Raw genomic sequence first — 27,392 nt, 5'->3', positions numbered from 1 at the left:
CACTCACACACCTCCCAACAACCCACTTGGTGCTTTCAGCTGCAAGGAGTTCAAAGCTTGTCTGTCCTTCAGCAGCTGCTCTAATTCTGCCTTCAGCCAACTCTGGGGCTGTGTTTATTGTAGAACTCCCTGTGTGTCTGAAACATTCCTTGTGTGGCTCTGCCTTGGGGAAGGGGAACCTCCTTGGTGGCACCTTGGGCTTGGCACACACTTGAGGAGGGTGTCTGTTTTCCATGGGGAAACTCAGCAGTTTTAGATTGCTAAAATCAAAGAAGGAAAACCCCTCTTTGCCTGAGTGCAGCCAGTTCTGTGAGCAAAGCAGGTCCCAGGGGAGTGAGGAGAGACAGGATGGGGCTGGGGAATGTGGAGCAAGGTTGTCCCCACTGGGTCAGACCTCAAGGCACAGCTTCTCTGACCTGGCCAGACCTCCTTAGGAGAGACCCTGGATCAATATCCATCACTGAATGCTGCAATCACCTCTGCTCTAAAGAGAACAGGAATAAAAGACACCCTTTAAAATAGGAACACATATTTCTTAGAAGCTCTTTGAACTATTTCTTCATAACCATTGTAGGAAACTTTCCTAAGAACTGCACCAGGCCAGAGGGAAATCAAGGCACAGCCATGGTTTGTTAGGATTTGCTTGATCCTAATGAGCCCCGTGGTGCATTTGGAGCTGAGCCCTTGAACCTCAGGGCCTGAGAGGAGATTGCACAAACCTTTCCAGGAGTCCAAGTCAGAGGAAAAACCCAAAGTGTCTCCAAGCATTAATGGGTGCCACTGAGGTCCATCCCCAACACAGGCTCCTCATGGACTCCTTGGAGGAGAGAACTGGAGGCCAGGATTGCACAAAAACCTCCCAGAGACTCAGTGTGGGAAGGAAAATCCAAAGTAGCTGAAAAAGCCCTGAGTATCTCAAAGTATTGATGAGCCCCACTGAGTGTCAATGCAAAGCTCCCAAGGGACTCGTTAAAGCAGATAATTGGGGCCAGGATTGCACAAACTTCTCAGAGACTCAGGGTGGGAAGGAAAAAGGAAAGTGCCTTAAGAACCTGAAGTACCTTGAAGCATTAATGAGCCCCACTGAGTGTTGTTACTGACAAAGCCTGTCAAGGGACTAATTACAGCAGATAATTGGAGGCCAGGATTGCACAAAGCTCTCAGAGACTCCAAAGCAAAAGCCAAAGTCCTTTGAAAAAGCTGCAGTCCCTGGAGCATGAAGGAGCCCCCAGGGCCATTCCTGAGCAAGGCTCCCCAGGGACTCCTTCCAGCAGATCCCTGAGGCCACTGGAATGTGGGCTAGGGGGGATGCTGAGGGCAGGCCAAGGGGGTGACAGTGGCCAGCCTTGCTGGGGCTGTGCCAGGAGGCCCCAGGGCCTCAGGACAAGGTGTCTCCTCACAGCCCTTGCTGGCACAGCATTGGCTGCTGTGGCCCAGGGCACCAAGCCTTGGCTTCTCTTTGTCCCCAGCTGTCATCAGTGCCTCCAGTTCTCTGCTCTGCCTGGGGCCTGGGGACACTTTCTCAGTCATGTCCCTCACTGGGACCCATTAAAAGTGAAAGAAACTTTGGAGTTGGATTCTGACTTGGAGTTCTTGAGAGCTTTCTTCCCCTCCCTGTCAGGCACTGATGTTCAGGGCCTCAGCACAAAGCCCCAAGAGGCTCATTAAAGTCCTGCTGCTGTGTCTGTGCTGCTGAGCTGGGCCGGGCTCCTGGCACAGAGGCAGCTGCTGGAAACCAAGAAGAGCTTCAAAAGCACATTTCTCTTGCTGAGCAGCTCTTCTGCCAGCCCAGCAGGGCTGGGGCACTGCCTGCAGCCACCCTGGGCACAGCCCAGAGGCACAGAGAGCTTCAATCAGTCAGGGCTGGGAAGGTGCTGAGAAGTGCCTGGGGCAGAATCCCTGCCAGCCCTTGGCACAGGAAGCCTCTGGCTGCAGGACAATGCAGCTGCAGCTCCTGGAGGCATCTCCTCAAGCTGGAACACCCCAGTGCCTACAGACTCTGTGAGTACAGCTCTGAGTATTTCTGGTGGAGGGGAGGTGAATGCTCCTGAAGCTCTGACCTGCTGAGGGTTCCTGATCAGTCATGGAATATTTGAAAGATAAGGATTTTGATAAAAATGAGGACATTTTCTAAGACTTTGTATTCAGTTTCCTACTATTGCAGAATGGCAGGGAGGAGGGATAACTATTAAAGGTATTGTGAATTTTGTCAATGCCTGAGGTATCTGAACTGTTACTTTGAGTGATCAGTAGGTTTACAGGAGATTCCTAATGTGCTTTCAGCCACTCTGCCCATGGACTGCACCAAGTAAATTATACAAGGAGCACAGCAAGTCAGGGGCTGCATAAAAGGGAAGTTTGTGCTTTTTTAATCTAGTGCTCTGGGTTGCCTGGATGGGAAATTGCACATTGATATTCAGCTCTCATTTCATTTCTCTATTCAACCTCTTGTGACAGGTTCCGATAAATTAAAAAAAATAAATTCTCAGATCTTAACCAGGCAGTGACAGAAATCAGCACAGGGCCCCTTCCAGGCAGCATCAGTGTCCTTTTCCAGCCTCCTCAGGGTTGCTCTGCCATTGCCATCAGAGCCTGCAGAGCCAGAGCTTCCCCTGGGCAGTGCCCTGAGCTGGGAGGGCTCTGCAGGGCAGAGCTGAGCCCCCAGGGCTGGGCTGGGCTGGGGCTGGGCTGGCAGGGTCCAGCCCTGGGCACAGGGCAGCAGCTGCTGGCAGGGACAGCTCCAGGCAGCAGAGCCCTGGGCAGGCAGTGGGGGGAAAGTGGCACCAAGCTGTGCTGGGATTTTAGTTTAAAGTTTAAAGTTTAAAGTCTTTTCCCAACCTAACTATTCCATGATTACTCTTTTACAGATCCCCATGCCAAGACACAGCAAATGTCTCAATGCAAATGCCTGAGGGTGACTGTCCTGCACTGGTGCTGCCTGGCAGGGGCTGGGCAGGGCTGGGCAAGGAAAGGCTTTTCCTCAGGGCCTGGCTCTCTCTCCTTGCCTTGCCCAGGTGCTCCTGGCATTGCTGACAGCTCTCTGGGAATGGCAGCTCCAGCTGCAGGGCCAGGCCCAGCCCTTGGGCTCCTCCTGTGCAGGCTGGGCACAGCAATGGGATGTCCCAGCTCCCTCTGCCCCAGGAGCTCTGGGCAGGGCAGGCTGGGAGGCTGGGAATGACCCGACTCTCCTCCAGCAGTGCCATGGACAGGACCCTTGGTGTGTCCTTGGGATGCCACCCAAGCTGTCAGCTGTCTCCAGGGGACACTGAGGACAGAAGTGTCCTTGGCCAGGAGTGGGGCTGAGACTCTGAGAAAGGCTGAACCAGTTTGCTCTGCTGTGTGTCCCTCTGCTCTCAGCTGTGTCAGGCTGATTTTCAGGGAAACACAGTGCCTGCCCTCGATCTTAGAAAGGGCAGCTGGGGACAGATGGAGTGACAGAGCAGCTCCCTGCACCCGCCACTGAGTTACAGCCAATGCTCCTGCATTGCACATTTCTTTCTGATCTCTCTGGACACAGCAGGAAACCCTCTCAAACTGCCTTTGGCCATCACCATTCCTGACCCCTGGGACAGGAGATGCAGCCAGGCTCCTCTGCCTCAGGAGCAGTTTGGGATGATGCAGTCCAACCCCAGGACTGGCCCCTGACCCCGTTCCCATGACCCCACTGCTGCAGAGCAGAGCTGACTCCTCACTGTCCATGGGCAGAGCCCCTGCTCATCACAGCAACGGGGCCAGATCCCAGCAGAGCTCCAGGCACGGGGCTGAAGGAAGGGCTCTGAGAAAAGGAAAATTGGGTGGTACTGAGCGGCAGGGACAGGGCTGGGAGAAAGGGCTTCTATAGCTCAGTAAAGTCTCTCCTGACTTGTCACTTTCTCCTCTTTCAACAGCACTCCATGGCCAGAGTGAAGAAATGTCCAACAGCAGCTCCATCAGCCACTTCCTCCTGCTGGCATTGGCAGACACGCGGCAGCTGCAGCTCCTGCACTTCTGCCTCTTCCTGGGCATCTCCCTGGCTGCCCTCCTGGGCAATGGCCTCATCATCAGCGCCGTAGCCTGCAGCCACCACCTGCACAGCCCCATGTTCTTCTTCCTGCTCAACCTGGCCCTCACTGACCTGGGCTCCATCTGCACCACTGTGCCCAAAGCCATGCACAATTCCCTCTGGGACACCAGAGACATCTCCTACTCAGGATGTGCTGCACAGGTCTTTTGCTTTGTGTTCTTCATCTCAGCAGAGTATTTCCTCCTGACCATCATGTGCTACGACCGCTACGTGTCCATCTGCAAACCCCTGCACTACGGGACCCTCCTGGGCAGCAGAGCTTGTGCCCACATGGCAGCAGCTGCCTGGGCCAGTGCCTTTCTCTATTCACTGCTGCACACGGCCAATACATTTTCCCTGCCCCTGTGCCATGGCAATGCCCTGGGGCAGTTCTTCTGTGAAATCCCTCAGATCCTCAAGCTCTCCTGTGCCAAATCCTATCTCAGGGAACTTGGGCTCATTGTGCTAAGTGCTTTTCTGTATTTTGGCTGTTTTGTGTTTATTGTTTTCTCCTATGTGCAGATCTTCAGGGCTGTGCTGAGGATCCCCTCTGAGCAGAGACGGCACAAAGCCTTTTCCACCTGCCTCCCTCACCTGGCTGTGGTCACTCTGTTCCTCAGCACTATCATGTTTGCCTACCTGAAGCCCCCCTCCATCTCCTCCCCATCCCTGGATCTGGCTGTGTCAGTTCTGTACTCGGTGGTGCCTCCAGCCCTGAACCCCCTCATCTACAGCCTGAGGAACCAGGAGCTCAAGGCTGCAGTGTGGAGAATGATCACTGGATGGTTTCAGAAACATTAAACTGCTGGCCAATTTCTGCAAATGACTTGTAATAAAAGCCACCTTTGATATTTCTTATTGGTTTAATTTTGGAGGATCTTTTCTGTTGTTCTACTTATCAATATAAGTAAATATATCCACAATAAAATGTCATTATTTGTGCCATTTCTCATTTTGTTTCTCCTTCCACCTTCCTTGTGGTCACACACTGCCAATGAGGGGCTGTGCTCTTGCTGGCTTTAAAGGAACTAAAGGGTCTCCCAGCAAAGTTTTCTGCAGAGATCCTGCTTTTGGTCCCTTCTCTGGAGCTGCAGCAGCAGTGTCTGTGTGCAGAGCTGAGGGCAGATCAGTGCTGGCACAGCAGCTGTGCCCAGGAGCAGCAGCACTTGGTGTTGCCAGTGCTGCTCCCGTGCCACTGCCCCGCTGCCCTCCTGGCCCTGGTGTTGCTGCAGGGCCTGAGTGCTCTCGGGGCCGGGCACAGCCCTGGGGGTGGCAGTGCCGGGGCTGCAGCAGGGACAGGCCATGGGCACTGCTGGGGCAGCGCTGACGCCTCAGGGCAGGGCCTGGGGGCTCCAGGCTCCTTGCCCAGGCTCTCTCAAGAACACGGCCAGGCCAAAGCTCAGCACAGAAAACCCCCGTGAGCAGCCCCAGGCTGGCCGTGGGCAGGCTGGGGGCAAACAGCATGGCTGGGGCTCTGCAAGGTCCCTGGGGGAGACGGGAAGGAGCAGCAGAGCAGGGGCTGATCCATCCCCACTGCGCTGGACACCCCAGGGCAGCGTCCCAGAGCGTCCTCATGGAGCTGCCAACAACATCCCCCCTGTGCAGCCCTGGCCTCTCCCCCAGCTCAGAGAGGTGCCGCATCCTTGCAGGCACATGTCATGAATAAAATCTCTCAAGAAATCCACCCAGGATAAAATACTGTGTTTAGTTAGGTACAGTTAATGTTCTTATCCCATTTGTAAACCTTGTACCCCTTGTCTACTCTGTTGGTTATTAGTAATGTTAATTACTTACCAGTTTCTGAAGTGTTTTAAAGGTTCTTATGAGACATTCCTGTACCCTTTCCCCTTACTTCCCTGCTGCCTTGTAACAGAGCTGCTGCCATGGGGGCTAAATCCAACTAACAAAAGCAACCCATTAGAAAGGTATGCCACAGAACCAGGCAACTCCCATGGTCCCTGTGCCACACTAGAAGAAAGAAACTCCCAGGAAGCTGTGTAACCGAGTAATATGCAAACTAAGGCATGCAGGACACCAAAACAACGAGCTAACAGGGGAATAAAAGGAGAAGGAAACATATTTGAGCAAGCTCTGACGCAAGATCATCACCCTGCATCACCTAAGCCTGCTTAGAAACCACCTTCCTGCATCACCATGACCTAAAGAGGACTGGAAAGGACTGACAGCCCTAGACAGCAAACCAGAACAACAGGTCCCTGGCTACTCTCATGAGGATGGAAGCCCCAGCTCTGCAGTGTGTGCTGCAAAGCTGAATTGTGTCTCTTCTTTGGAGCTGACAGTGTGGGAATGGCCGTGATGCAAGCAATCCCTTGGGCCCCCCGACCCACCCCAAGAGCTGAATCCTAATAAAGGCATCAAACAGGAGTCTTGTCTCCTGGCCAATTTCTTTCAATTACCATGTGCCGCACGGGCCGTGGCCGAGGGGGCCTGGACCCACCCGGAGCTCCTCCCGGAGCCCAGCGGACTCCAGCTCAGCGGGGGCCGGCAGCGGGGCACGGCTTAGGCTCGGCAAGGTGTGAGCAGCCGTGGTCCGGCCCAGCCTCAGCCGGGGTCCCGCAGCCTCCTGTCCCCACCCTGTCACTGCTGGGGCCAGCCCGGCCCCGCCAGGCCGAGCCTGTGCGATTCAGCCCTTCTGGGACACAGGGCCAGAAAGACTTCAGCCATGAAGCAGCAGGCTTTGAGTTCAAGCCTTGGGAAGCACTTGCCAAAGGCTTGATGGCAATTCATACGTTCATCAAGTCACCCCACTGAAAGTTATGTTTCTAGAATCTTCCCGTGTCTCTCCCCTGATTGATTGCAATTCGTCACAGTATTTTACATCTTTCTAACCCCAGTCTGTGTCTGGACCCATGCCCTCAGACTGCGCCCTCACACCTCCCCTAGATATTGTTGTGTCTGCCCCTAGGCCTGGTCTTTGCACTTTGCTCCTGTGCTGCGCAGGCTTTATGGGCCTCATCCCTACTTGATTTTCCTATTCCAGTTGGTTTTGGGGACTCCAGCGAACCCGCTCCTTTAATTTCCTCCTCGGTTGCCCGGGTGTCAGGGGACCCTGAAGCTTTAAGGATTGTTGTGGCCACTGTCAGCACGACTGCAAGGGCCGCAGTGCAGCGGGGCCCAGCCCGACCGGCAGCCGGGTACCTCCTCAAAGGTGGAAGCAAGAGAGAGATTTCCCTGGCTTGCCTGTCTGCAAAATGTCAGTCTCACAGAGGTGGATGCAGCTTTTTAAATGCTTTAATAGGTAGTCAGTTCCCACAGCTAGCCAGCTCTGGGATTTTGCTTGGCACAGAGGCAGCTCTCGCTTAGCAGCTCCTCTCAGGAAAATCATTTCCATGGGGGGCTTCTTCCCTGCTCACCAAATAGCAATTCATGCAAAAGCAGCACAAACTCTTCTTCCTGTCCTCCTATCTTTGCCAGAGAGTGCCTTTCAAAGGGATAATAATTGGGAGGGAGGGGGTTTACATTTTCCATTGCAAAGGAGCCTCCTGCCTCCCTTAGCAGGCCCCTGTCTTTCAAAGGAAGACACACACGGTCTCCTTTTGCACCTTCACTTGGCCCCAGCCACTCCTGATCATTTGAAGGAGCGGCTCAGAAGAAGGGGCTGCAATCCCCCAAGGCCTGGGCTGCTCCAGGCCGCTCCTGGTGCCTTGGGCTGTTGAAGGGGCGTGCCGGGGTGGCCTTTGTGACACAGGCACGGGGTGCCGGGGTGGCCTTTGTGACACAGGCACGGGGTGCCGGGGTGGCCTTTGTGGCACAGGCACGGGGTGCCGGGGTGGCCTTTGTGACACAGGCACGGGGTGCCGGGGTGGCCTTTGTGACACAGGCACAGGGTGCCATGGTGCCCTTTGTGACACAGGCACGGTGTGTCAGGGCCCGTGGTGACGCGGGACCTTGCGGTGCCCAAAGTCCATTGTGACATGGCAGAGCCCCGCCCCGGCTGGGGGGTATATAAAGGGCTTGTGGGGCCTGGGTCAGTCCCAGGACAGTGGCTGTGTCCAGGTACCTGTGTGTGCCAGAGGACTGCAGGCACGGAGGAGGAGAAGGCGAAGCCCAAGTCCCAGCCCCCCAGGCCCTGGCCCGGCTCACAGAGAGCCCAGGCCTTGAGGGAGCAGCAGGAGGAGGCTGAGAGGGCAAGCAGAGGGAGGAGAGGAGCCGTGGAGTCCTGCGCTGAGGAAGAGCCAGAGCTCTGCTGAGGAGAAGTGAACAAGTTCCAGCAAGGGACTCCAGGGGAAGCCTGCTCTGAGCCACAGCTGTCCCCAGGAGAAGCCCAGAGCTGCCAGGAGCTCTCTGAGTGGGATGAAGGCCTTGAGCAAGAGCTGGTCCAAGTATGGGGGAGCTACTGGCATTTGCGGGACTGGGATGAGGGCAGGGAGCAAGAGCCCTCCCCAGTTGTCTCCGAGTGGGGCGAGTGCAGGGAGCAGGAGCCGTGGCAGGCGGACAGCGATCACTGTCAGGAATTCTCAGATTGGGAAGAATCTCCTGAGCAGTGGCTGTCCCCAGGAGAAGGCACGAGCCGCCGGGCACTCTTGGACTGGGAAGCTTGCCGCAAGCAAGAGCTGTGCCAGGATGGCCAGGAGGTGACTGGAGGCAAAGCAAAGAGAAAATCCTCCAGGTCCAGCTGGGATGATGACAGTGATGGAGAGCTGGCTCAGGACAGCAGGGAATACTGCGACATCCTGTGCAGCCAGCTCAAGGCCTGGCAGCGGGAGGACGATGACTGGGATGAGGTGAGCGTCCTGGAGCTGCACGAGGAAGAAGAGGCCAGGCAGCAGAGACTGGCAGATTTAGCCCAAGAGGGAATCCTGCTGCCTGTCCCTCGAGAAGCTTGGGTGGAGTGCCAGGAGCCCGAGCTGTGCCCTCAAGAGCAACTCTGTGCCGGGCCTGGCCCTCTGACAGCCCAAGCCACGGTGGAAAATGTCTCTTCTCCTGGGCAGCCGCTTCCCCACAGGAAAGGCTGCTCGTTCTTGAGGCGGGCACTGCGGGGGCTGCGGGAGCTGCGGGGGCTGCAGGGGCTGTGGGGGCTGTTCCACTGCCCCTGCCTGGCAGCACAGCCACAGGATCAGCGCCCGCTGCCAGCAGTGCAGGGCTGCAGATGGCGGCTGCCCCGCGGCCTGCCCGGCGCCCCGAGGGAGCCGCACGGGCTGCCCCGGCCTGCGCTGGCCCTGCGGGCCGAGTCGGCCCCGGCCGCTCTGCGGCACCCCCGGGGCAGCTCCCCGAGGGCACACGGCAGCCCAAAGCGGCACCCAAAGGGGGACCCTCGCTGCCGGGGCTCAGCGCCGCATCCCGGCCCATCGTCCGGCCGGGAAGGCACCTGGAAAGTCATCGGCTCCCAGCGGCAGCCTGGCACCGCCAGCGGCACCCCTGCACCGGGTCCCCGAGGGCCACAGCCACACGGCTCTTGGCCCTTTGCAGGGACACTGGCTCCAGCTCCTCCCTGCTGGACTCCAAGGCCATTTCCTCTCCTCAGGAAAGGACTCCATGCTGATCCTGGGGCACTTTGGCCATGAGGAATGGACACAGACAGGAGGTGTTGCTCCCAGGACACGACGGTGGCCTGCTGGACTGCAACACACACAATTCTAACAAAAGAAAAGAAAGTTGTTTTTAGGAAGTAGTAGTAGAAAAGAAAAAAACCCTAAACCCCGCCCCCCCCCCCGCCCCCACAACCTGCATAAGACCCTCCAGAAACCAAAAAATTATAAAGAATAAGAATAGGAATATTAGGAAGAAGAGGTAGAAGCTGAAGTAGATGAAGACCTAGTAGTACTTAAACCATGGAAAATTAAGAATAAGAATAAAACGTTGGAGTCTGGAATACATAGTGTGTGCCCTTGTTTCTGATACTTAGTTATAAGATCCAGGTATAAGTTCCCCCAGGCAGGGCAGGTCCCTGGGTGCTGCCCCTGGCCCAGATAGTTTTCAGATGGGAAAAACTATCAGAAGTAAGGTTTTAGAAGACAAAATGTCTTCCCTGCTGACAGCACTGTAAGGAATAGCTGCAGGGCAGAGTTTTAAAAACACAGGTTGTCTTGACCTCTCTACAGCCTTGCATGGTGCTCTGCATGATAGATCAGGGGAAAAAATATTATTGTGGTGTGGTAGCAGCCTCAGGGAGACAAAGAGTTAACATTGTCCCACCCCAAACCCCTTGAGAAGGGCAGCCCAGGAGTTCTGATTGGGTTTGAGTCCCTGGGGGGTTCTCCCTTGCTGTGCTTCTACTGGTCCCTGACCCTGAACTCCCCCCTCAAAGGTGGAAACCCTCGGGGGTTCTGTCCCTCAAAAACCCCTGCTGTGCCTCTGTTCGGGGCTCTCTGTTCTGGACCTGACTTTGTTCCCATGCTGAATAAATGGTTTCATGAACGGGAGCCCGTCTCGGTTGGTGTTTGATGCTGGTCCCCAGAATCCTGCTGCTTCCCTGGATGAGATCCTGGAGTTGTGGACTGCAACAGCAGGGTATTGGATGAAATACACAAATTGACACATTGGGGGACGCAGGGTCTATGTGACCACTCCTTGAGGGAGAACATCTGCATAGGGGTTTATGATATAGCAACGGCCATCACTCAGGGCTGTGTAACGTGTCAAAGGGTAAACCAACGAGTGATGATGAAACCCGTACCAGGGGGGAGGGAACTAGCGGAGAGACCCTTCCAAAATGTGCAAATTGATTTCACAGAAATGCCTCTAGCACAGGGATACAAACACCTGCTAGTGATCGTAGATAACCTGACCCATTGGCCAGAGGCTTTTCCCACTTGGAATGAAACAGTGAGAGTAGTAGTCAAAATACTTTTGGAACATATTGTCCCCAGGTATGGGTTTATCAATAACATAGACTCGGACCAAGGTCCCCATTTCACTGCCCGTGTCCTCCAGGAAACCACTGAAGCCCTGGGGATAAAGTGGAGGTTACACACCCCATGGCATCCCCAGAGCTCCGGTTGGGTAGAACGGATGAATAAGACCATAAAAACGACCTTAACCAAGCTGACACTGGAGACTAAATTAGATTGGATAAAATGTCTCCCTTTGGCTTTGTTGCAAATAAGAACCCGACCTTGAGCAGATTTAGGGGTATCCCCCTATGAAATGTTATTTGGACTCCCCTTCCTAATTATTCCTTACAGCACTGCCCAGTATACGGAAGGGGAAGAAACCTCAAGGAGGTATTTGGAAACTGTTGCTAAAACTTTAGAAAACCTCAGGAAAAAAGGGTATCTCCCTCAAACTCCTCCCTTAGAGGTAGACACACACCATATTAACCCTGGGGATTGGGTATTGGTAAAATCTTGGGCTAACTCTCCTCTCACTCCAAAGTTTGAAGGATCCTACCAAGTTCAACTCACCACACATACGGCTGTGAGAACCCGGGAAAAAGGGTGGACACACGTGACTCGAGTTAAAGGACCAGTGGCACCACCAGATGGGGAAGTAAACTCCGAAAAAGATTCCTCTAACTGGACTGTTGTCCCCAACACCAAGGACTTGAAAATAACCTTAAGAAGAAAACCCAGAGACTAAAGTCCCCAACCAGGAACTGGAATTACAACAGTTGTTGTTAAGTGTTCTCTTGGCTGCAACATTTGTGGTTAAGTGTTTCTTTAAAGTTTGTGAACTAATGTTAAGGTGTTTTCCAGTTGTGGTTAACTTGTAACTATTATTATTATTATTATTATTATTATTATTATTATTATTAGTTGAAAAAGTAAAAGAACCCCTCCCCCCCCGAATAAGGCTCCAATTTCCTAGCCAAGACTATATCCCTCCCTGGGCAGCTTTTCCCAAGACCAAAACCGACAACAGTAAAAAGGAGAAGGACAAAAAAAATAATAAAGCTGTAAGCCTTGGACTCAGACCCCCAAAAGAGTGTGAGGAAAACCCCAAGAGGCAAGACCAGGGGAGATCAAACATGGTTCCTGCTGGACTCTTGGGAGTCACGGACTGCAGGGAGCCTAAAAGGATCATCACAAGGCTCATGGTAGGTCTGGTGATAGCAATGCACCTCACCAATGCCATGGGGACAGACTCTTGCATGAAATGATATTATCCCTTGTATGATGGGGAAAATCTAGGGTCCCTGGTAAGGGTCCACACAAATTTGAGTCTTTCTTGTTATAACAAATCACAATTAGAAGAATGCCAAGAAAACAGAAAAACATATTGGATTACCAGAAATACGGCCACTTTTAGAGAACGTCTTCTGGGAGACTGTCCCATGAGGGATACTTGGCTGTGCTTTGAAAAGAACGAACCAGTAAAAGGTGAACCTGATGTGGTAAAGGAGAAAAGAGTGGACATGAGGGTGGGAAATGAAGAATAGGAAAATTTGAGTGGGAAGAACTTGTTCATTGATTCAGTTCAAAAGATCAGCAAGGAATTAAATATAACTGATTGTTGGGTATGTGGGAGTACTAAAATGTCTGATATTTGGCCCTGGGAGGGAATTAGCTTGAAACCTTGAAAAATGCTAAGCATAAAACGAACTGGGGAAGGCCAAAGAACGCCAGGGTATAGGAGAAGAGAAAAATGGGAGTTAAAGGCTAAGGTAATTGGGGAAGACTGTATTCTACGAACTGGAAAAAGATATAGAACCCTGGTGGGGCAGATGGCATGCAAAAGATATCTTATAACAAAGAATCTAGGAACTAAATGGGTCCCCCAAGAGCCCAACCAATATTGGTCCTTAGAGAAGAGGGAAAAAGGGTGCATTCATCACAAAGGGTATAACCTTTATGAATGTGCAGAAAAAGGGATCAATCCCTTCTGGGGAATTAGAAGCCTATCAAAGTATTATGAGAACCCTTATTAAGACAGGGAAGGTTTTTGGAAAGCCCCAGGTGATTTCTTTTGGATCTGCGGGGATGCAGCTTATACACATCTACCAGGAGACTGGTCAGGTAGCTGCACGATTGGGGTGATAAAGCCAGCTTTCTTCCTGCTCCCAAAAGAGACTGGCTCAGAGCTTGGAGTACCAGCATATGACAACCTAAAGAGGCCCCTAAAAAGGAAGAAGAGGAGTGTAATAAGCACAGGAGGGACCCAGAATTGGAAAGGAACAGTCTGGACCCTGGAGGAAATAATAAGAACTTATGGGCCAGCGACCTGGGCCCAGGATGGGTCCTGGGGATATAGGACCCCAATATACATGTTAAACAGAATAATCAGGCTCCAAGCTGTAATTGAAATAACATGGAACAAAACAGCCCTGGCCCTTGATCATATAAGTGACCACCTCTCCCAGACCTGATGTACCTGGTGTACCAACTCCGACTGGCAGTAGATTACCTTCTCGCTGATGAGGGGGAAATCTGTGGGAAGTTCAACTCCTCTGAATGCTGCCTAGAAATAGATGATAAAAGTGAAGTAATCTGGAACATTTCTAAAGAGATCAGAAAAATCTCCTACGTAGGGAACCAAGAATGGATGCCGATCCTGAATACTGATTGATGGGATAGTTTTTGGTCCTTTAAGGGCTGGTGGGAAAAGGTGGCATTCATTGGTATAGCGGGACTAGCAGGACTGTTGTTTCTTCCCTGCGTCATCCCACCTATGATCAGAATGATTACCTCAGTAATAGAGTCTAGCAGCACGATCTACAACTCATTAGAAATAACCCAAGAGAAGGAAAAAACTAAGATCCTAATGTTAGAAAGTTCAGAGCTGAAAGAAGCAAAAAGGGTATATGACCAATACCAAAGACTAAAGAAGTTTCACTACCAGGAGCCTGAAACAACAAGTTGACGCAGGCTGATGCCTGGTCAAATTAAAAGAGGGGGGATATTGTTATAAATAAAAATCCCAATGTTCAAATTATATGTTCCTGTTTCAATCCCAGTTTAGGTCCCTGGATAAGGGGTTTTGGTGTTGTAAGTCCCAAAAGGGTTCACTGTTAAGAAGTTCGTACTTGTTTTATCCTTGCATTTGTATCCCCATCCCTTATTCTCTTCCAACCCGTCAGGCAATTTAGCCGCTGCTGCCCAGGATGAACTTCCCCATTTCCCATAAAGACTTGCACATGGGTGCATATTAAAATCATATTACCACCTGGGAGCAAAGACAGCCCTGGACAACGAGCCACGCTCAGGGAAGATCTGGAGGACCACACTGTGGAGGCAGCGGGGCCGGGGGAGACTGGGTACGCCAATCCCAGTCCAGCAAGCTGGTTGCCATGACCTGGGCAGGACTTGAGAGGGAAGACACCCCTAGACCTTTGAGCCTGAGACAGAGTCTCTGGGTGATCCTGGCCAGGATAGAGGCTCCGGTCCTGCTGACAGTGGATGATGACAGGCCTGTGTGATCCTCGACATCGACCACAGGGAGCAGCGGCGGCGTGCACACCGAGCCCCCACCTCTAGGCCCAGTTCTCTCTAATAAAGGCTTGTTAATGGGAGCAGAAGGTCTCCTGGCCCTTTAATTCACCGCACCTGCACTGCCGGGGGAGGAGGCACAGCTGGGAGGAGGGAGGGGTGGGGAGAAGCTGGTTTTAGGGCTATTAATTTACTTCTCACAATCCTTCACTGAGTTTTTGGAATTTTCTGCCAGAAATCTCTCTCCTCCCCCACTCATCCACAGGGATTTGGGGCAGTTTTCTCCTTTTTGGGAGAAATCCGAGCGATGCACTGAGGCACCTAATTAGAGGTGGGAGAAGTGAGGCTCCAGGGCTTCCCGCTGAGCTGGAGCCACCGAACACCCAGGGCAGGGAAAAGCGGGCCGGGAGCTGCGGAGAACTTTGTTTGTGTTCGGAGCTCAATGGCGGCTCGGGCCGGGCCCGTTCCAGGCCTGTTCCTCATCTCCGCCCTTCCCCTCACACAGCCCGGGGCGGGCCCTGAGAGCGCGGGGCGGGGCTGTGCCGTGTGCAGAGCCCGCCGCTGGCTGCGATTGGCTGCTACTGCCGTCACTCGTGGCTCTGGCGCGCTCTGATTGGGCAGAGCGGGGACAAGCCCGGCCCTTCTGGCGCCCCCAGGGCGGCCGTGGGGCAGGAGAGCCGCCATTGCCGGAGCGTCTGTGCGGGCCCGGCAGCGGCGGCAGCGGCCGGAGCCCGGTGAGGCGGCGGCGGAGCTCGGAGGCGGCCCCAGCCATCGCAGGTGAGAGCCGCGCTCGGTTCTGCGGGGGCTCGGGGCTCGCTGCGGGCCCGGGAGGGGGCGGCAGGGGGCTGTGGCGGGTGGCTTGTGCCGTGGCCGGCCCGTGTTGGCCCTGGCGTGAGGGCGCCGCGGGAGCGGCTGCCCGCGGTCTCCTTCCCGCTGGGGCCTCGGCAGGAGCCGGTGCCGGAGCAGCGCTGGCTCGTCCCGGTTCGTGTCGGTAGCCCGGAGGTGGCTGCGCTGTGCCCGGGGCTGGGCGGGAAAATTCCCGGCGCCAGAGGTTTGTGTGGCCAAAGGAGCCCGAGGAGCGGTGTGAGAGTGACTTTATTGCTGCCCAAAGGGAGAGGCCGTGGGGCATTTGCCGTGCGCTCTCTCCAGCTGCTGGAGGACGCGGCCTCGTTTTTGTCCTGATTTTCCCGGCCGCGTGTCCCTGTCCCTTTCCCCACTGGCGGAGGTGCTTGGAAGGTTCAGACTTCCCGGTCTGCCTCCTGCATGTCCCGGTTAATATGTACCCACCACTTTTGTGTAACATCCGATATTGATGGCTCTGTTAAGTCTTTGCTCTTCTGGAAGTTCAGGAATTTAGCGGGACTTTGTCAGAGCAGCGGTCCTTGTCAATTAGTAACATTTTCTGAAAGTGATGCTTTTTCCCACTGCTTCCTTATGTGCAAGTCCCTGGCCCTGTCTGCAAGCAGATTCACTCATTGGCTCTGTTTTTTCTTCCTGGGTGTTCTTTGATTTTGGGATTGCTCTCGGTGCCCTCATTCTCTCTCCTTTTGTAGCCGTTTGTGGCTCAGGAGGCCTGGCTGCCCCCTGCATCCCCTTGCTCAGCTGCTGAATGAGCTGCACTCAGCAAGGTGTGTGCATGGTGAAAAGATGAGAGTTGCTGTAGAACATAAGAGGAGAAACTGCATTAGTTTAACCCATGGTCTGCCAGGGAACCACAAAAAAGTTGCCCGTTCCCATCCTTTCCACATTTGGACCGGTACATTACATTTTTCTTATATCCTTTGTTATCTGTTTCTCCACTTTTCCTCTGTGATCTATTTGCCAACAGCAGTTTGAGTCATTTAACTTTCCACAGACTCTGCCTCCTTTTTCTGCTAAAAGATAATGTGACTCTATCCCATGGTGAAATGTGTTCCTCATCTGGGTGGATTGGTTGGGAAATCTGGAACTGGAGCTGTCTGGTTGGGGATTATTTTGAAGACATCCTGTAATCTAATTATGCCATGGAAATGATAAATGGGTTCTCTGACTCCAGATATGAATTTGTTAGGGTTCCCCGGGGCTGGCCCATGGTGTTGCAGGATTTGTTCTGGTGGCCATTCATCTTTTCCCCATTTTTTTGTGCTCCCTCCAGTCAGGGCAGCATCAATTTTGGGCTTTCCTCTAATTAAATCAGCACATACTTGGATTCCCAACTGATTTCGCTTGGGGTAGCAAAAAAACCCCAGTGCTCTAATTCACCCTGGATAACATAGAAAGTGAGAACACAAGTTGGGGTGGGGAGTGGGATGATTCTCCCCCATTTTTTATAGTGAAGTTTTCACAACATTGTCCATTTGCAGTTTTCCTTTGCAGCTTAACCAATTTCTGCTGCAGAGTCAGATATCCTCACCATGGGCTCTGCCTTTAGCTGTGCAAATTCCATCTGTGCCCCCAGGCAGAGCTTGGGGTTAGGGGCAGAGGAATTCAGCCCAATTCCTCCCCCAGGCAGGAACACCCTGGTACATTGTCCAGGCTTTGCCCCAGGGGTGTTAATTTGCATTTCTAAAGCTCCTCTGCTGGCTGCCTGGAATGAAGCTTCTCTTCCAGGGCAGCCATGGGATGACTCACATGGAGGGCTCCCTCCCCCATCTGCTGTTTCTTTGTTGTTTTTTTTAAACAATTTTCTATTAACTGTTTACATTTTAAAGGGCCTCCTTTCAAGGTCTTCTAGTTTTCAAAATGCAGCTTAAAGGTGAACATGGAAAAACCCATACCATAATTTTGCCATCCCAAAGAGCCATGCACAAACATAAAAAAAATCAGAAAGAAATCAAGTATTTTCTTTTTCTTCTCTGACTAAAAACTGATTCTCACACCCCTGGGCCAAGCAGAACTGACAACAGAAAAGTAGAATTATTGCAAAAAATTCTTCTAATGGTGTGATCCTTTCACTGAAACTGTGAAAAGCAAAAACTCTCCAACAATGTCTCCAGAGAAATAAGGTATGACTTGATTCTGAACAGAATCATTTCAACCACACATAGTCTGCATGTGCAGAGAAAATCATTCCATGACATGTGAGTTTTCCTAGATGTTTCCTGAACTTTATACAGTCTGAACCCATAGAAATCCATTGGTTTAGTGTTCATTGTTTCCAAGGTGTGGAGTCCTTAGTGTTTGGTTTCCTGTTGCATCCGGATTTCTGTGTCTCTGATGTGAATTAGGTCTGCACTCCTGGATTTCCTGCTCAGCCTTTTCCAGACCCCCTTGGATCCCCATTCCTGGGCCCTGGGACCCCCCTGCATCTCCTTCCCCAGCTCCGGGACCCCCTGCACCCCCTTCTCCTGCACCAACAGCGCCCTGCACCCCCTTTCCCGGGGATCCTCCCCTGGCAGCCCCTGGATCCCCCGGTTCCGTCAGCCCGGGGACCTCCGGAGCCCCATTCCCGGCCATCCCGGGGCACCGCACCCCCAGGCCTCCCTTTCCAGGGAAAGCCGAGCTGGGCACGGGGCTCTCCAGCCGCTCTGGCATTTCTGATCACCCAGAGGAGAGGGAGAGAGCAGCAGAGAGAGAGAGAAGGAGATTGGGAATCGGGGCTCGGGCTCCCAGCGCCCGCTCCTGCTCCGCCGGGGCTGGGGAGCCGCAGCCGCAGGAAAAATGGGATCCGCGGATGCCGGGGCTTCCCCCGCATTGGGCCGAAGCCGGCGGGTTGCAGGCAGAGTTTGGGCGCAGGGCCCGGGAGTTCAGCCCAGTTTGTCCCGGGGGTCCCGCAGTGCGCGGCCGAGGAGGGTCCCGGGGGATCCCGGGAGGGGATCCAGGGGAATTCCCTGGAATTGCCCCGTCCCCTCCCCCCGCGCTCCCTCGGGCACTTTCGCTTCCGCCTTGGCCGCCCTGCGCCGCCGGGATCTGCCCGGCGACCGGTGACGTCACTGCAGCCTCGGGCTGCCACTGGCGGGCAGCAAAGAGCGGCGCCAATGGCGGGGCCGGAGGCGGCTCTGTGGGCGGGGCCGGGGCTGTGGGCGGGGCCGCAGCGGAGCAGCGCGATGGCTCCAGCGCTGGGGCCGGGGGGCGCTCCCGGGGGGCGGCGAGAGGTGAGGGGGACCCCGGCACCGGGACTCTTTGATCGCCCATTCCGGAGCGCCGAGGGGCCCCTAAACCCCCATTCCTGGGCGCCGCCATTCCACCGAACCCCCATTCCCGGCCGTGGGTCCCACCCTGCACCCCCTTATCTGGCACCAGGAACGCCTGCACCCCTTTCCCGGCCATCCCGCCTCCCGCAGCCCCCAGAGCCCCCTTCTCCTTGACCCATTTACCCCCCGGACCCCTATTCCTGCCTCTCCCAGCAGCCAGCCCCTCCTTTCCTCAGCACTCAGGACACCCGGGACCCCTATTCCCAGCCATCCCGGCTTTCCCTGCCCTGTCCTGGCAATGGGGACAGCGGGGACCCTTGGAGCTCCCTTTCCTGGGTACAGGAACGCCCTGAACTCCAGCCATGCCACATCTAGCCAGCCCTAGCCTCCCCTCTTGTCACTCCTGCCATCCCCAAATGCCCTTCCCGGCTCTCCCCGTTCCCCCTTTCCTTCAGCCCTGACCCCCCCGATCCCAAATCTCCAAATGTCCCCCCAGTTCTCCTCTCCCTGCGTTCCCTGCACGCGGCGCTGTCGGAGCCCGGCCCGGGCTTCCCGCAGTCCATGTCCATGGGGTCCCTGGCTGGGATCCCCTTCCAGCGCCGCCGCAGCGAGCGGGGCCGGGCGGAGCCGAGCCGGGATCTTGGGATAGCCAGGGCTGGGATATTGGGATAGCCAGGGCTGGGATATTGGGATAGCCAGGGCTGGGATATTGGGATAGCCAGGGCCGGCACAAGGAGCGGCACCGGCACGGGGCCAGCGGGGAGCTGCAGATGCTGCAGCAGCGGCACAGCCAGAGCGGGGCTGAGCGGGGGGAGCCGGGGCTGGGGGATCTGTGGGGCTGCGATGGCAACTGTGGCACCGCCATGGGGATCCCTGAGATCCAGGCTGAGGGATTAACAAATTCCCTGGCTCACAGCTGCAGGGAATGTCTCCGGAAATATGTCAGACATGGGCGGGAGGTGCTGGAGTGTAAAGATGGGGAGGGCAGAATTGTCATGGGAATATGGGAATTGAGAATGCAGGATTTGGGAGGGCAAAATTTGGGAACGTGAGAATTCTCATGCAAATTCCATGGATGGATTTCAGACATCTCATTCCCGTGAGATCTCCATGGATGGATCTCACTGCGATGCCATTCCCATGGAATTCTTTGGGCAGATTTCCCCATCCCGCAGCCATGGGAGCTCCAGTCCGGTTCCCCCCCAACCCCATCCTTGGGATCACCCTGTTCCTTGCCATCCCCACCCCCACAAGACTCTTGGGGGTCCTCACCATGACCCACCAAGCCACCCCCAAACTCTTCCTGGTCCCTCTTCTTTCCCCCATAACAGGAATTCCTGGATGTCCTCCTGTGTCCCCTCCCCAAGGACTTTGGGGGGTCCCACCTGACCTGTCCGTGCACCCCCAGATTTCTTCCACAGCCCCCCTGTGATGGTGGAGGGTGGGGGCCGAGTGCTGGTGCCCCCCTGCCTGCAGCAGATCCAGCGGTGAGGGCAGTTCGGGGGGTCCCTCAGCATTTGGGGTCCCTGGGATTTGGGGTGACCCCCCGGGCCCCCCAGGATATCCCTGAACACGCTGACGCTGCCCGTGCGCAGTGAGAAGGTTCAAACCCGGCACAGGGTCCCCAGCACTGCCACCTGCATTGCCCAGGTACCCCCAAACCTGCCGAGAAGGCCCAAAGCCCCCGGGACACCCCAACCTCCCCTGATCCCAAACACAGCCCTGGATGCTCCAAAAACCCCCCAAGACAACAAAACCCCATACAGACGTTGAGAAGGTTCATACCTGGCATGGGGTCCCCATGTCCATCACCAGCAGGTTCCCCAAAACAGCCTTGGGACCCCCAATTCCACCCCCGGGATCGCCCAAATTCCCCCATCGGGACCCCTGTAAACCCCCTTGGGAACCCCCCAAAAACCACCGTGGCCCCAAAACCACCCAGGACTTCTGAAAATCCCCAGGAAACATTCACAAAGGTTTATACCCAGCATGAGGACCCCATCACCTTCATCGGCATCACCCAGGTACCCCCAACCCCCTCCCGGGACCCCCAACCCCTCCCGGGCTCCACTGCCGGAACCAACGGGAGCGGTGTTGCCCTTTTAAGAGGAGTTACAGTGGGACCCGACAACACCGGGGGCCCTTAAAGCGGCCATGGTAGAGAGAACCCCCAAAATCCACCCTGGGGGACAAAACATCCTCTACAGGGGCTTGGGGTGGGGACACCCCTGAAAATGTCACTTAAAGCCGTCATGATCCCCCCTCAAAAGGGGCTTGTGGGGCTGCGGCCGCACAAACACCCTAAAATGGGGAGGAAAAAACACCCCTGTAGTGGTGGGATCCCCCCAGAAAACCTGAAAAAGAGAAAAACTCCTCTTGAGAGGGGCCTGAAGACCCTGAAGGGCCCTGGAAGAGGGACAAGATCCCCTCCTGTGCTGGGGCCTCCCCGAGCCGGGAACTCTCCCGTTCCTGCACTCGGGGGAGCCCCGAACGACGGCGGCTCCTGGGCTGAGCCCCCCTCAGCCGGGGCTGCGGGGGGAACTGGGGGGGCTGGGACGGGGCTTGGGGCTCCTGGGGTGAACTGGGGGACCCTCAGTGCTCCCACCTCCCCCTGTTACCCTGTCCCGCCCCGTTCCCATTGTTCCCCCAAAGCTCCGCTGCCCCCAGCTCGGTTTGGGGGGGACCCAGCCCTTTCCCATCGTGTCCCGGCCCGGCCCCGCTCACCCGAGGGCTCCGAACCACGCACAGGGACAGAGGAGGGACAGAGGAGGAGGAAGAGGAGGGACAGAGCAGGAGGAAGAGGAGGGACAGAGCAGGAGGAAGAGGAGGAGCAGGAGGAGGAAGAGCTGGAGCAGGCAGAGGAGGCTCCACCTGCGCTCCCCGCTCTCTGCATCTGCAGCTCCTTCGGGACCATCGCCCCCCATCCCGCAGGTGCCCGGGGAGGGGGAGCTCGCCCCAAATCCCCCGGGGCTCCCTGGCTTTGGGGTTTTTGGGGGGGATGTTTGGGGATGGCAGGGCTCCAGAGCCGAGCCGCAGATGCCCCTCGGGGGCACCCCGGGGGTCCCCGGGAGGTGTTTTTGGGGGGTCCCGGTGGCGGTGGCGGCAGAGCCCCGGCAAAGGGGCCGGGGGGATGCGGGTCCGGCATGGCCGGGAAAGGGGTTCGGGGCTCCCGGTGCCGGCAGTGGCTGCTCCCAGCATTGCCCAGTTGCTCACCCCGTGTGGCTCCAGTTTCCTCTGCGCCCCACGATAAGCCAAATCACTCCCAGTCATTCCCTATTAGAGTACAATTTGTCTCCATTTTATCCCATTTTTCCACATTTCTATCCAACTTTCCCGCATTTTTATCCCATTTCTTTCCCATTTTTGCTCAATTTTTTCTAATTTTTATCCCATTTTCATACCATTTCCCCCATTTTTATCCTATTTTTTATTTTTCCCCAATCTTTTCCCCATTTTTTTTCCCTCAATTTTTCCCTTTTTTATCTCATTTTCCTCCTTTTTTACCATTTTTTCTGATTTTTTTCTTATTTTTCTTCCATTTTTACTCAAATCGTTCCCCATGCTTTCCTATTTTTTCCCACTTTTTTCCTTTTTTAATCTATTTATTCCACATTTCTCCATTTTATCTCTTTTTGCTCCATTTTCTCCCAGTTTTTTCCCCATGTTGTCTCCTCTTTTCCCCATTTTCTTCCATTTTTTCCCCCATGTTTTCCTCATTTTTACCATTTTTATTCCCATTTTTCTCCCAGTTTCCTCCATTATTTTCCCCTATTTTAATTCTGGTTTTATCTCATTTTCCCACAGTTTTATCCCCATTTTCTTCCATTTCTTTCTCCCATTTTTCCCAATTTTTCCTCCATTTCCATCACATTTTCCCCAATTTTTTCCCTATTTTTATCTTATTTTTTCCCTATTTTTATCTCATTTTTTCCCTATTTTTATCCCATTTTGGCTTGATTTTCCCCCATTTTTCCTTTCGTTTTTCTCTCTTTTCCCCCATTTTTTTCTAGTTTTTCCCAACTTTTCCCCATTTTTCCTCCATTTCCCCCTATCTTCCCCATTTAATTATCCCAAAAATTGAAATTTGTTGGGGGGAGATTTGAAATTTTGGGGGGGGGAAAATAGAAATTTTGGCAGGAAAAAAGGGTGTTTTGGGGGCAAAACTCCATGAATTTGAATCACAGCTTTCCCATGATTTTCCATGATATTTCCATGATCTCCAGCTGGAAGGAGGCGTGGGATTCATCTGAACATTCTGGAAGCTGGAAGAGGACCAGGCCATCAACCTTCCTGAAAATCTGGACCAGCTCATCTGCAATTCCACCTTTCTCCACTCCCCGGATTCCCAGGTCTGGAAATTCTTCTACAACCTCCCAGGTAGGCAATTCCCAAAATTCCATAGAAAAATGGGATAGGGGTATTTCATCCTGTTTTTTTCCTGATTTTTCCCAGTTTTTTTCCCCATTTTTTCCCTGCTTTTTCCTGATTTATCCAGATTATTTTTCTCTTTCTTTTCCTCACTTTGTCCCTGATTTTTCCCATTTTTTCCCTAATATTTTTTCCAATTTTTTCACTCTTTTTTCCCCCATTTTTTCCTTATTTTTTCTGTTTTTTCTTGTTTTTTTCTGGGGTTTTTTTCTGATTTTTTCCCTTCTTTCTTTTGCCAATTTTTTCTTTTTTTTTTTTCCCAGTTTTTGCTCAAAATTCCCTGACTTTCCCAGGATTTTTCCCACATTTTCCTGATTTTTCCCTCTTCTTTTCCCAAAATTTTCTGTCTTTTTCCCAACTTTTTCTCCCATTTTTCCCTGATTTTTCCCATTTTTCCCCTGATTTTTCCCAATTTTTTCCCTGATTTTCCCCCAATTCTTTTTCTTTTTTCTGATATTTTTCTGATTTTTTCCCAGTTTTATTCTTTTTTTCTTTTCCTGATTTTTCCCTCATTGTTCACCATTTTTTTCGCATATTTTTCACATTTTTTTTCCTGATTTGCCCCAATTTTTCCCCATTTTTTTTCCTAATTTTTCCTGATTTTTGCCTGTTCATTTCCTAAATATTTTCTGGCTTTTTCCCAATTTTTTTCCATTTTTCCAAGGTTTTTTCCCCCAGTTTATTTTCATCATTTTTCCCTTGTTTTACCTTTTTTTTCCCAATTTTTTCCTCCATTTTTTTTCCTGATTTCCCACATTTTTTCCTGATATTTCACTCTTCTTTTCACAATCTTTTCCTGTTTATTCCCCAATTGTTTCATAATTTTCCCCTGATTTTTACATGTATTTCCTATTTTTTTTTACTGATTTTTCCTGATTTTTTCCAGGTTTCTTTCCTCTCTCTTTGCTCAAATTTTCCCAATTTTTTCCCAAATTTTTTCCTGATTTTACCCTTTTTCATTCCAAAGTTTTTCTGGTTTTCCCCTTTTTTTTTTTCCTGATTTTTTCATTATTTTTTTCTGATATTTTCCAGACTTTTTTATCTTTTTCCATGATTTCCCCTGATCTTTCTTTTTTTTCACATTTTTTTCTAATTTTTTCCCAATGCTTTTCCTGATTTTTTTGCAAGCTTTCTCAAACATTTCTGGTTTTTCCTTGATTTTTACAATTTTCTTCCCAATTTTTTCCTGATTTTTCCCGATTTTTCACAATTTTTTTAATGCCTATCCCATTTTTTCTGATTTTTCTCTCTTCCTTTCCCAAATTTTTTCTAGCTTTTTCCCAACTTCTTCTCAAATGTCCCTAATTGTTTGCCTTATTTTCCCACAATTTTTTCACAATTTTTTCCCATTTTTTTTAGATTTTATTTATCTTTTTTTTCCTGTTTTTCCCTGATTTTTCCAATTTCTTTCCCAGTTTTTCTTCTGATTTTCTTGGGCTTTTTCCCTGATTTTTTTCCCCTTTTTTCCTGATTTTTCCTTCTTTTCCTATTTTTTCCTGATTTTTTTCCCCATTTTTCCTGATTTTTCCCAATTTTTTCCACTTTCTTTTCCTTGAGTTTACTCTTTGTTTTTCCCCAAATTTTTCCTGGTTTTCCCAAATTTTTTGTCAAATTTTTCTGGTTTTCCCCAAATTTTTCCCAATTTTTTCATGATTTTTATGCCATTATTTTGATTTCACCGTGATTTTTTTTTTCTGTTTTTTTCCCTGATTTTTCCCTGATGTTTTCCTTTAATTTATCCTGGTTTTTTCCCCCATTTTTTCCCCAATTTTCCAGTTTCCTTCATACTCCCAGTCTAATCCCAGGAACTCCCAGTCACTTACAGTCTAATCCCAGTCACTCCCAGTATGAGGCCAGTGGCCCCCAGTTGCTCCCTGGCAGTGCCAGTGTGACCCCAGTAGCCTCCAGTGTGATCCCTGGGACTCCCTGTCTCTCCCAGTATATCCCAGTCAGCCCCAGCATGCTCCCAGTCATTCCCACTTCCTCCCAGTCGCTTTCAGCATGATTCCAGTTGTTCCCAGCCACTCCCAGTGAATCCCAGTATGATTCCAGTTACCCTCAGTGGGATCCCAGTCTCAGCCAGCAGGGACCCAGCTGCTCCCACTGTGATCCCAGTATGTTCCCAGTTGCTGCTAGAATAGTTCCAGTTGTTCCTAGTTCCTACCAGTGTGATCCCAGTTGTCCCTAGAATAGTCCCAGTCCATCTCAGCATGGTCCCACTCACACCCAGTTTCTCCCAGGGTGGTCCCAGCTCTTCCCAATGTGGATCCATTAACCCCACTATGATTGCAGACCTTCCAGTATATCCCAGTTGCCCCTGTAAGGTTTTAGTTACTTCAGAATGATCCCTGTCTTTCCCAGTGGCTCCCTGTTTCTCCCACTGTGATCCCAGTTGTGGTCACAGTCCCCTCAGCATGGTTCCAGTTGCTCCCAATGTGTCCACATTTTCCTCCCAACATGGGCCCAATAGCTCCCAGTAACCCCCAGTCGGGTTCCATTCACACCCACTGTAATCCCAGTGGTTCCCAGTGCTATCCCTGTAGGAGCCATTGTCACTCCCAGTATGGTTCCAGTCACTTCCAGGATGATCCCAGTCACTCCCACTACAATCGCAGTCACTCCCAGTATGAGCTGTTGTACCAGCCACCCCCAGTATGGTTCCAGTCACTTCCAGGATGATCCCAGTCACTCCCACTACAATCTCAGTCACTCCCAGTATGAGCTGTTGTACCAGACACTTCCAGTATAGTTCCAGTCACTTCCAGATCATCCCAGTATGGTTCCAGTTATGGCCAGAGTGACTCCCTGTCTCTCCCAGGGTTGGCCCAGTTGCTCCCATTCATCTCCAGCATGGTTCCAGTCCCAGCCAGCACCTTTGTAGTCACCCCCAGTATGATCCCAGCTAGTTCCAGTAGGATCCCAGTATGACCCCAGCATGGGCACAGCTGTTGCCATGATTATCCACTGTAGTTCCCATTGCTGCCATTTACCTGCACTTGTCTCTCTCCCAGTCTATCCCAGTTGCTCACAGTCACTCCCAGTCACTCTGATGCAGTCCCAGTTGCTGCCAGTGTGGTCCCAGTCTTACCCAGCATGGCCCAGTTGCTCCCACTGTGATCCCAGTAGGATCCCAGCTGTCCCCAGCATGGTTCCTATTGTTCCCAGTGTTATTTCAATCCCCCCAGTATGGTCACAGACACCCCCAGTATATCTCAGCTACCATCAGCATGCGTCTTGTGCTCATTCCCAAGGATTCCCAGTTGCCCCAGTAAGGTTCCAGTATCATTCCAGTACAAACCAGTCCCTGCCAGTGCTGCAACTCCTGGGATCCCCCAGCCCTCTCTGTGTTCCCCGGTCCCACATCTCCCCAGAGGAGCCCCAAGGGCTGGCAGTCCCCAGCCAGGGTCCCCAGCCAGCCCCAGGTTGGATCTGCAGCCCCCAGTTTTCCCAGTTTCCCTCTCCTTTTCCCCGGGCCGGGTTCCCTCCGTCCCCAGCGGGTGGGAGCAGCGGAGAGCCCCGCGCTGCCCATCCCGACCTGTCCCGGCTCCATCCCCGCTCCTGCCGTGGGCTGTGAGGGGTTTGGGAACGGGGCACCGAGGGTGTCACTGCTCCTGGGGGAGGAGGGGGAGGGATGGAAGAGGAGGGATGAAGAAGGAGAGCAAGAAGAAATGGCAGTAGGAGAAGAAGGTGGGGATAGGGAGGAGGAACGGGAGGAAGAGGAGGAACAAAGGAAGATCAAGGAAAGGAGAAGGAACCACGAGGTCGAGCACTCCCTGAATTCACAGCCCCCACCTGTGAGATCATCACCCCCATCCCACAGGTGCCTGGGGAGTGGGAGCTTGGCCCAGATATCCTGGGGGATCCCTGGGTTGGGTTATTTCCCTGAAGATGTTTGGAGAATGAAGAACTCCAAAGCTGGGTGGAAAATCCCTCTTGGGGGCACTTAAGGGGGTCCAGCATCCCTAAGTGGGGAGATGGGAACAGGAAGAACTTTTCAGATTCCTGGCACTCCCAGCAGCCTGGGGAGGGCAAGGACTGAGCAGACAGGGGGACCTCTTGTACAAGCGTGACCCCAAGCAGCTGGGATAGGGAGGAACCCCTGAACAGCAAAGGGGAGAGACCAGAGTTGGGGAACTCCTGGGAGACATTTTCAGGACTGAATCTTGGTGTTTGGGGGATTTATATGGGCACCAGCTGCCTAGTGACTTCTAAAGGTGGACTTGGAGAGAGGAAACCCCTTAATCCAATGTCCTCATGCATTATATTTTTCCCCAAACCAGGATTTCCCATTCCCAAATCTTGGCTGGATGGAGAAGGAGGCTGTGAGGAAGAGGAAGATGCCCCAGGACACCCAGGCAGGTGAGGAGGAAGTCAGTGCCCCTTTCCCCCTCTCTCCTGCTCCATCTCCCAGCCCAGCCTGGCCCCCGGCTGCAGGACAACCCCGCTGCCGACGCCGTCCTGCCGGGGACGCACTGGGGGGATCTC

The 27,392-nt window shown here is 52.9% G+C and overlaps 3 protein-coding genes across 11 annotated transcripts in view; 2 read left to right on the top strand and 1 right to left on the bottom strand.

Moving 5' to 3' along the window:
* Positions 1-27,392, bottom strand: part of LOC147647200 (uncharacterized) — a 182,290-nt gene that overhangs the window by 62,308 nt on the left and 92,590 nt on the right. The gene's annotated exons all lie outside the window — the stretch shown is intronic.
* The window catches only part of LOC111944285 (uncharacterized), a 211,548-nt gene that overhangs the window by 179,178 nt on the left and 4,978 nt on the right, over positions 1-27,392 (top strand). The window contains exons 1-3 of one of the 4 annotated variants that reach the window (XM_086872550.1): positions 15,044-15,144; positions 22,703-22,856; positions 27,188-27,266. In XM_086872550.1, coding sequence (XP_086728676.1) covers positions 27,215-27,266 — 52 coding nt within the window. In that variant the 5' untranslated portion in view covers positions 15,044-15,144; positions 22,703-22,856; positions 27,188-27,214. Of the gene's footprint in view, positions 1-15,043; positions 15,145-18,338; positions 18,347-18,372; positions 18,441-19,810; positions 21,411-22,702; positions 22,857-27,187; positions 27,267-27,392 lie in introns of those variants that run through there. The other 3 variants (XM_086872551.1, XM_086872549.1, XM_086872548.1) reach the window with 3 other exon arrangements.
* Positions 1,133-4,987, top strand: LOC147647205 (olfactory receptor 14C36-like). Of its 4 annotated transcripts, XM_086872598.1 has the most exons (4): positions 1,159-2,001; positions 2,284-2,356; positions 2,868-3,014; positions 3,888-4,987. In XM_086872598.1, exons 3-4 carry the CDS (start codon positions 2,891-2,893, stop codon positions 4,841-4,843), a joined length of 1,080 nt encoding a protein of 359 aa, XP_086728724.1. In that variant the 5' UTR covers positions 1,159-2,001; positions 2,284-2,356; positions 2,868-2,890; the 3' UTR covers positions 4,844-4,987. The 4 variants fall into 4 exon arrangements, with proteins under 4 accessions (XP_086728726.1, XP_086728723.1, XP_086728724.1 ...); XM_086872600.1 differs by lacking the exon at positions 2,868-3,014 and having other exon boundaries at positions 1,133-2,001; XM_086872599.1 differs by lacking the exon at positions 2,284-2,356 and having other exon boundaries at positions 1,181-2,001.

This window comes from Cyanistes caeruleus, unplaced genomic scaffold (assembly GCF_971803275.1).
Source record: "Cyanistes caeruleus unplaced genomic scaffold, bCyaCae1.hap1.1 HAP1_SCAFFOLD_65, whole genome shotgun sequence".
Classification (NCBI taxonomy): Eukaryota; Metazoa; Chordata; class Aves; order Passeriformes; family Paridae; genus Cyanistes; species Cyanistes caeruleus.
The sequence above is the reverse complement of the archived record's forward strand: the minus strand, read 5'-3'. Positions and strand labels throughout refer to the sequence as shown.

Coding starts and splice junctions, on each gene's coding strand:
- LOC147647205 (XM_086872598.1), top strand. CDS start 2,891: ATGTCTCAATGCAAATGCCTGAGGGTGACTGTCCTGCACTGGTGCTGC. Junction 3,015..3,887: donor TCTCTCCTTGCCTTGCCCAG/GTGCTCCTGGCA, acceptor CTCTTTCAACAG/CACTCCATGGCCAGAGTGAA.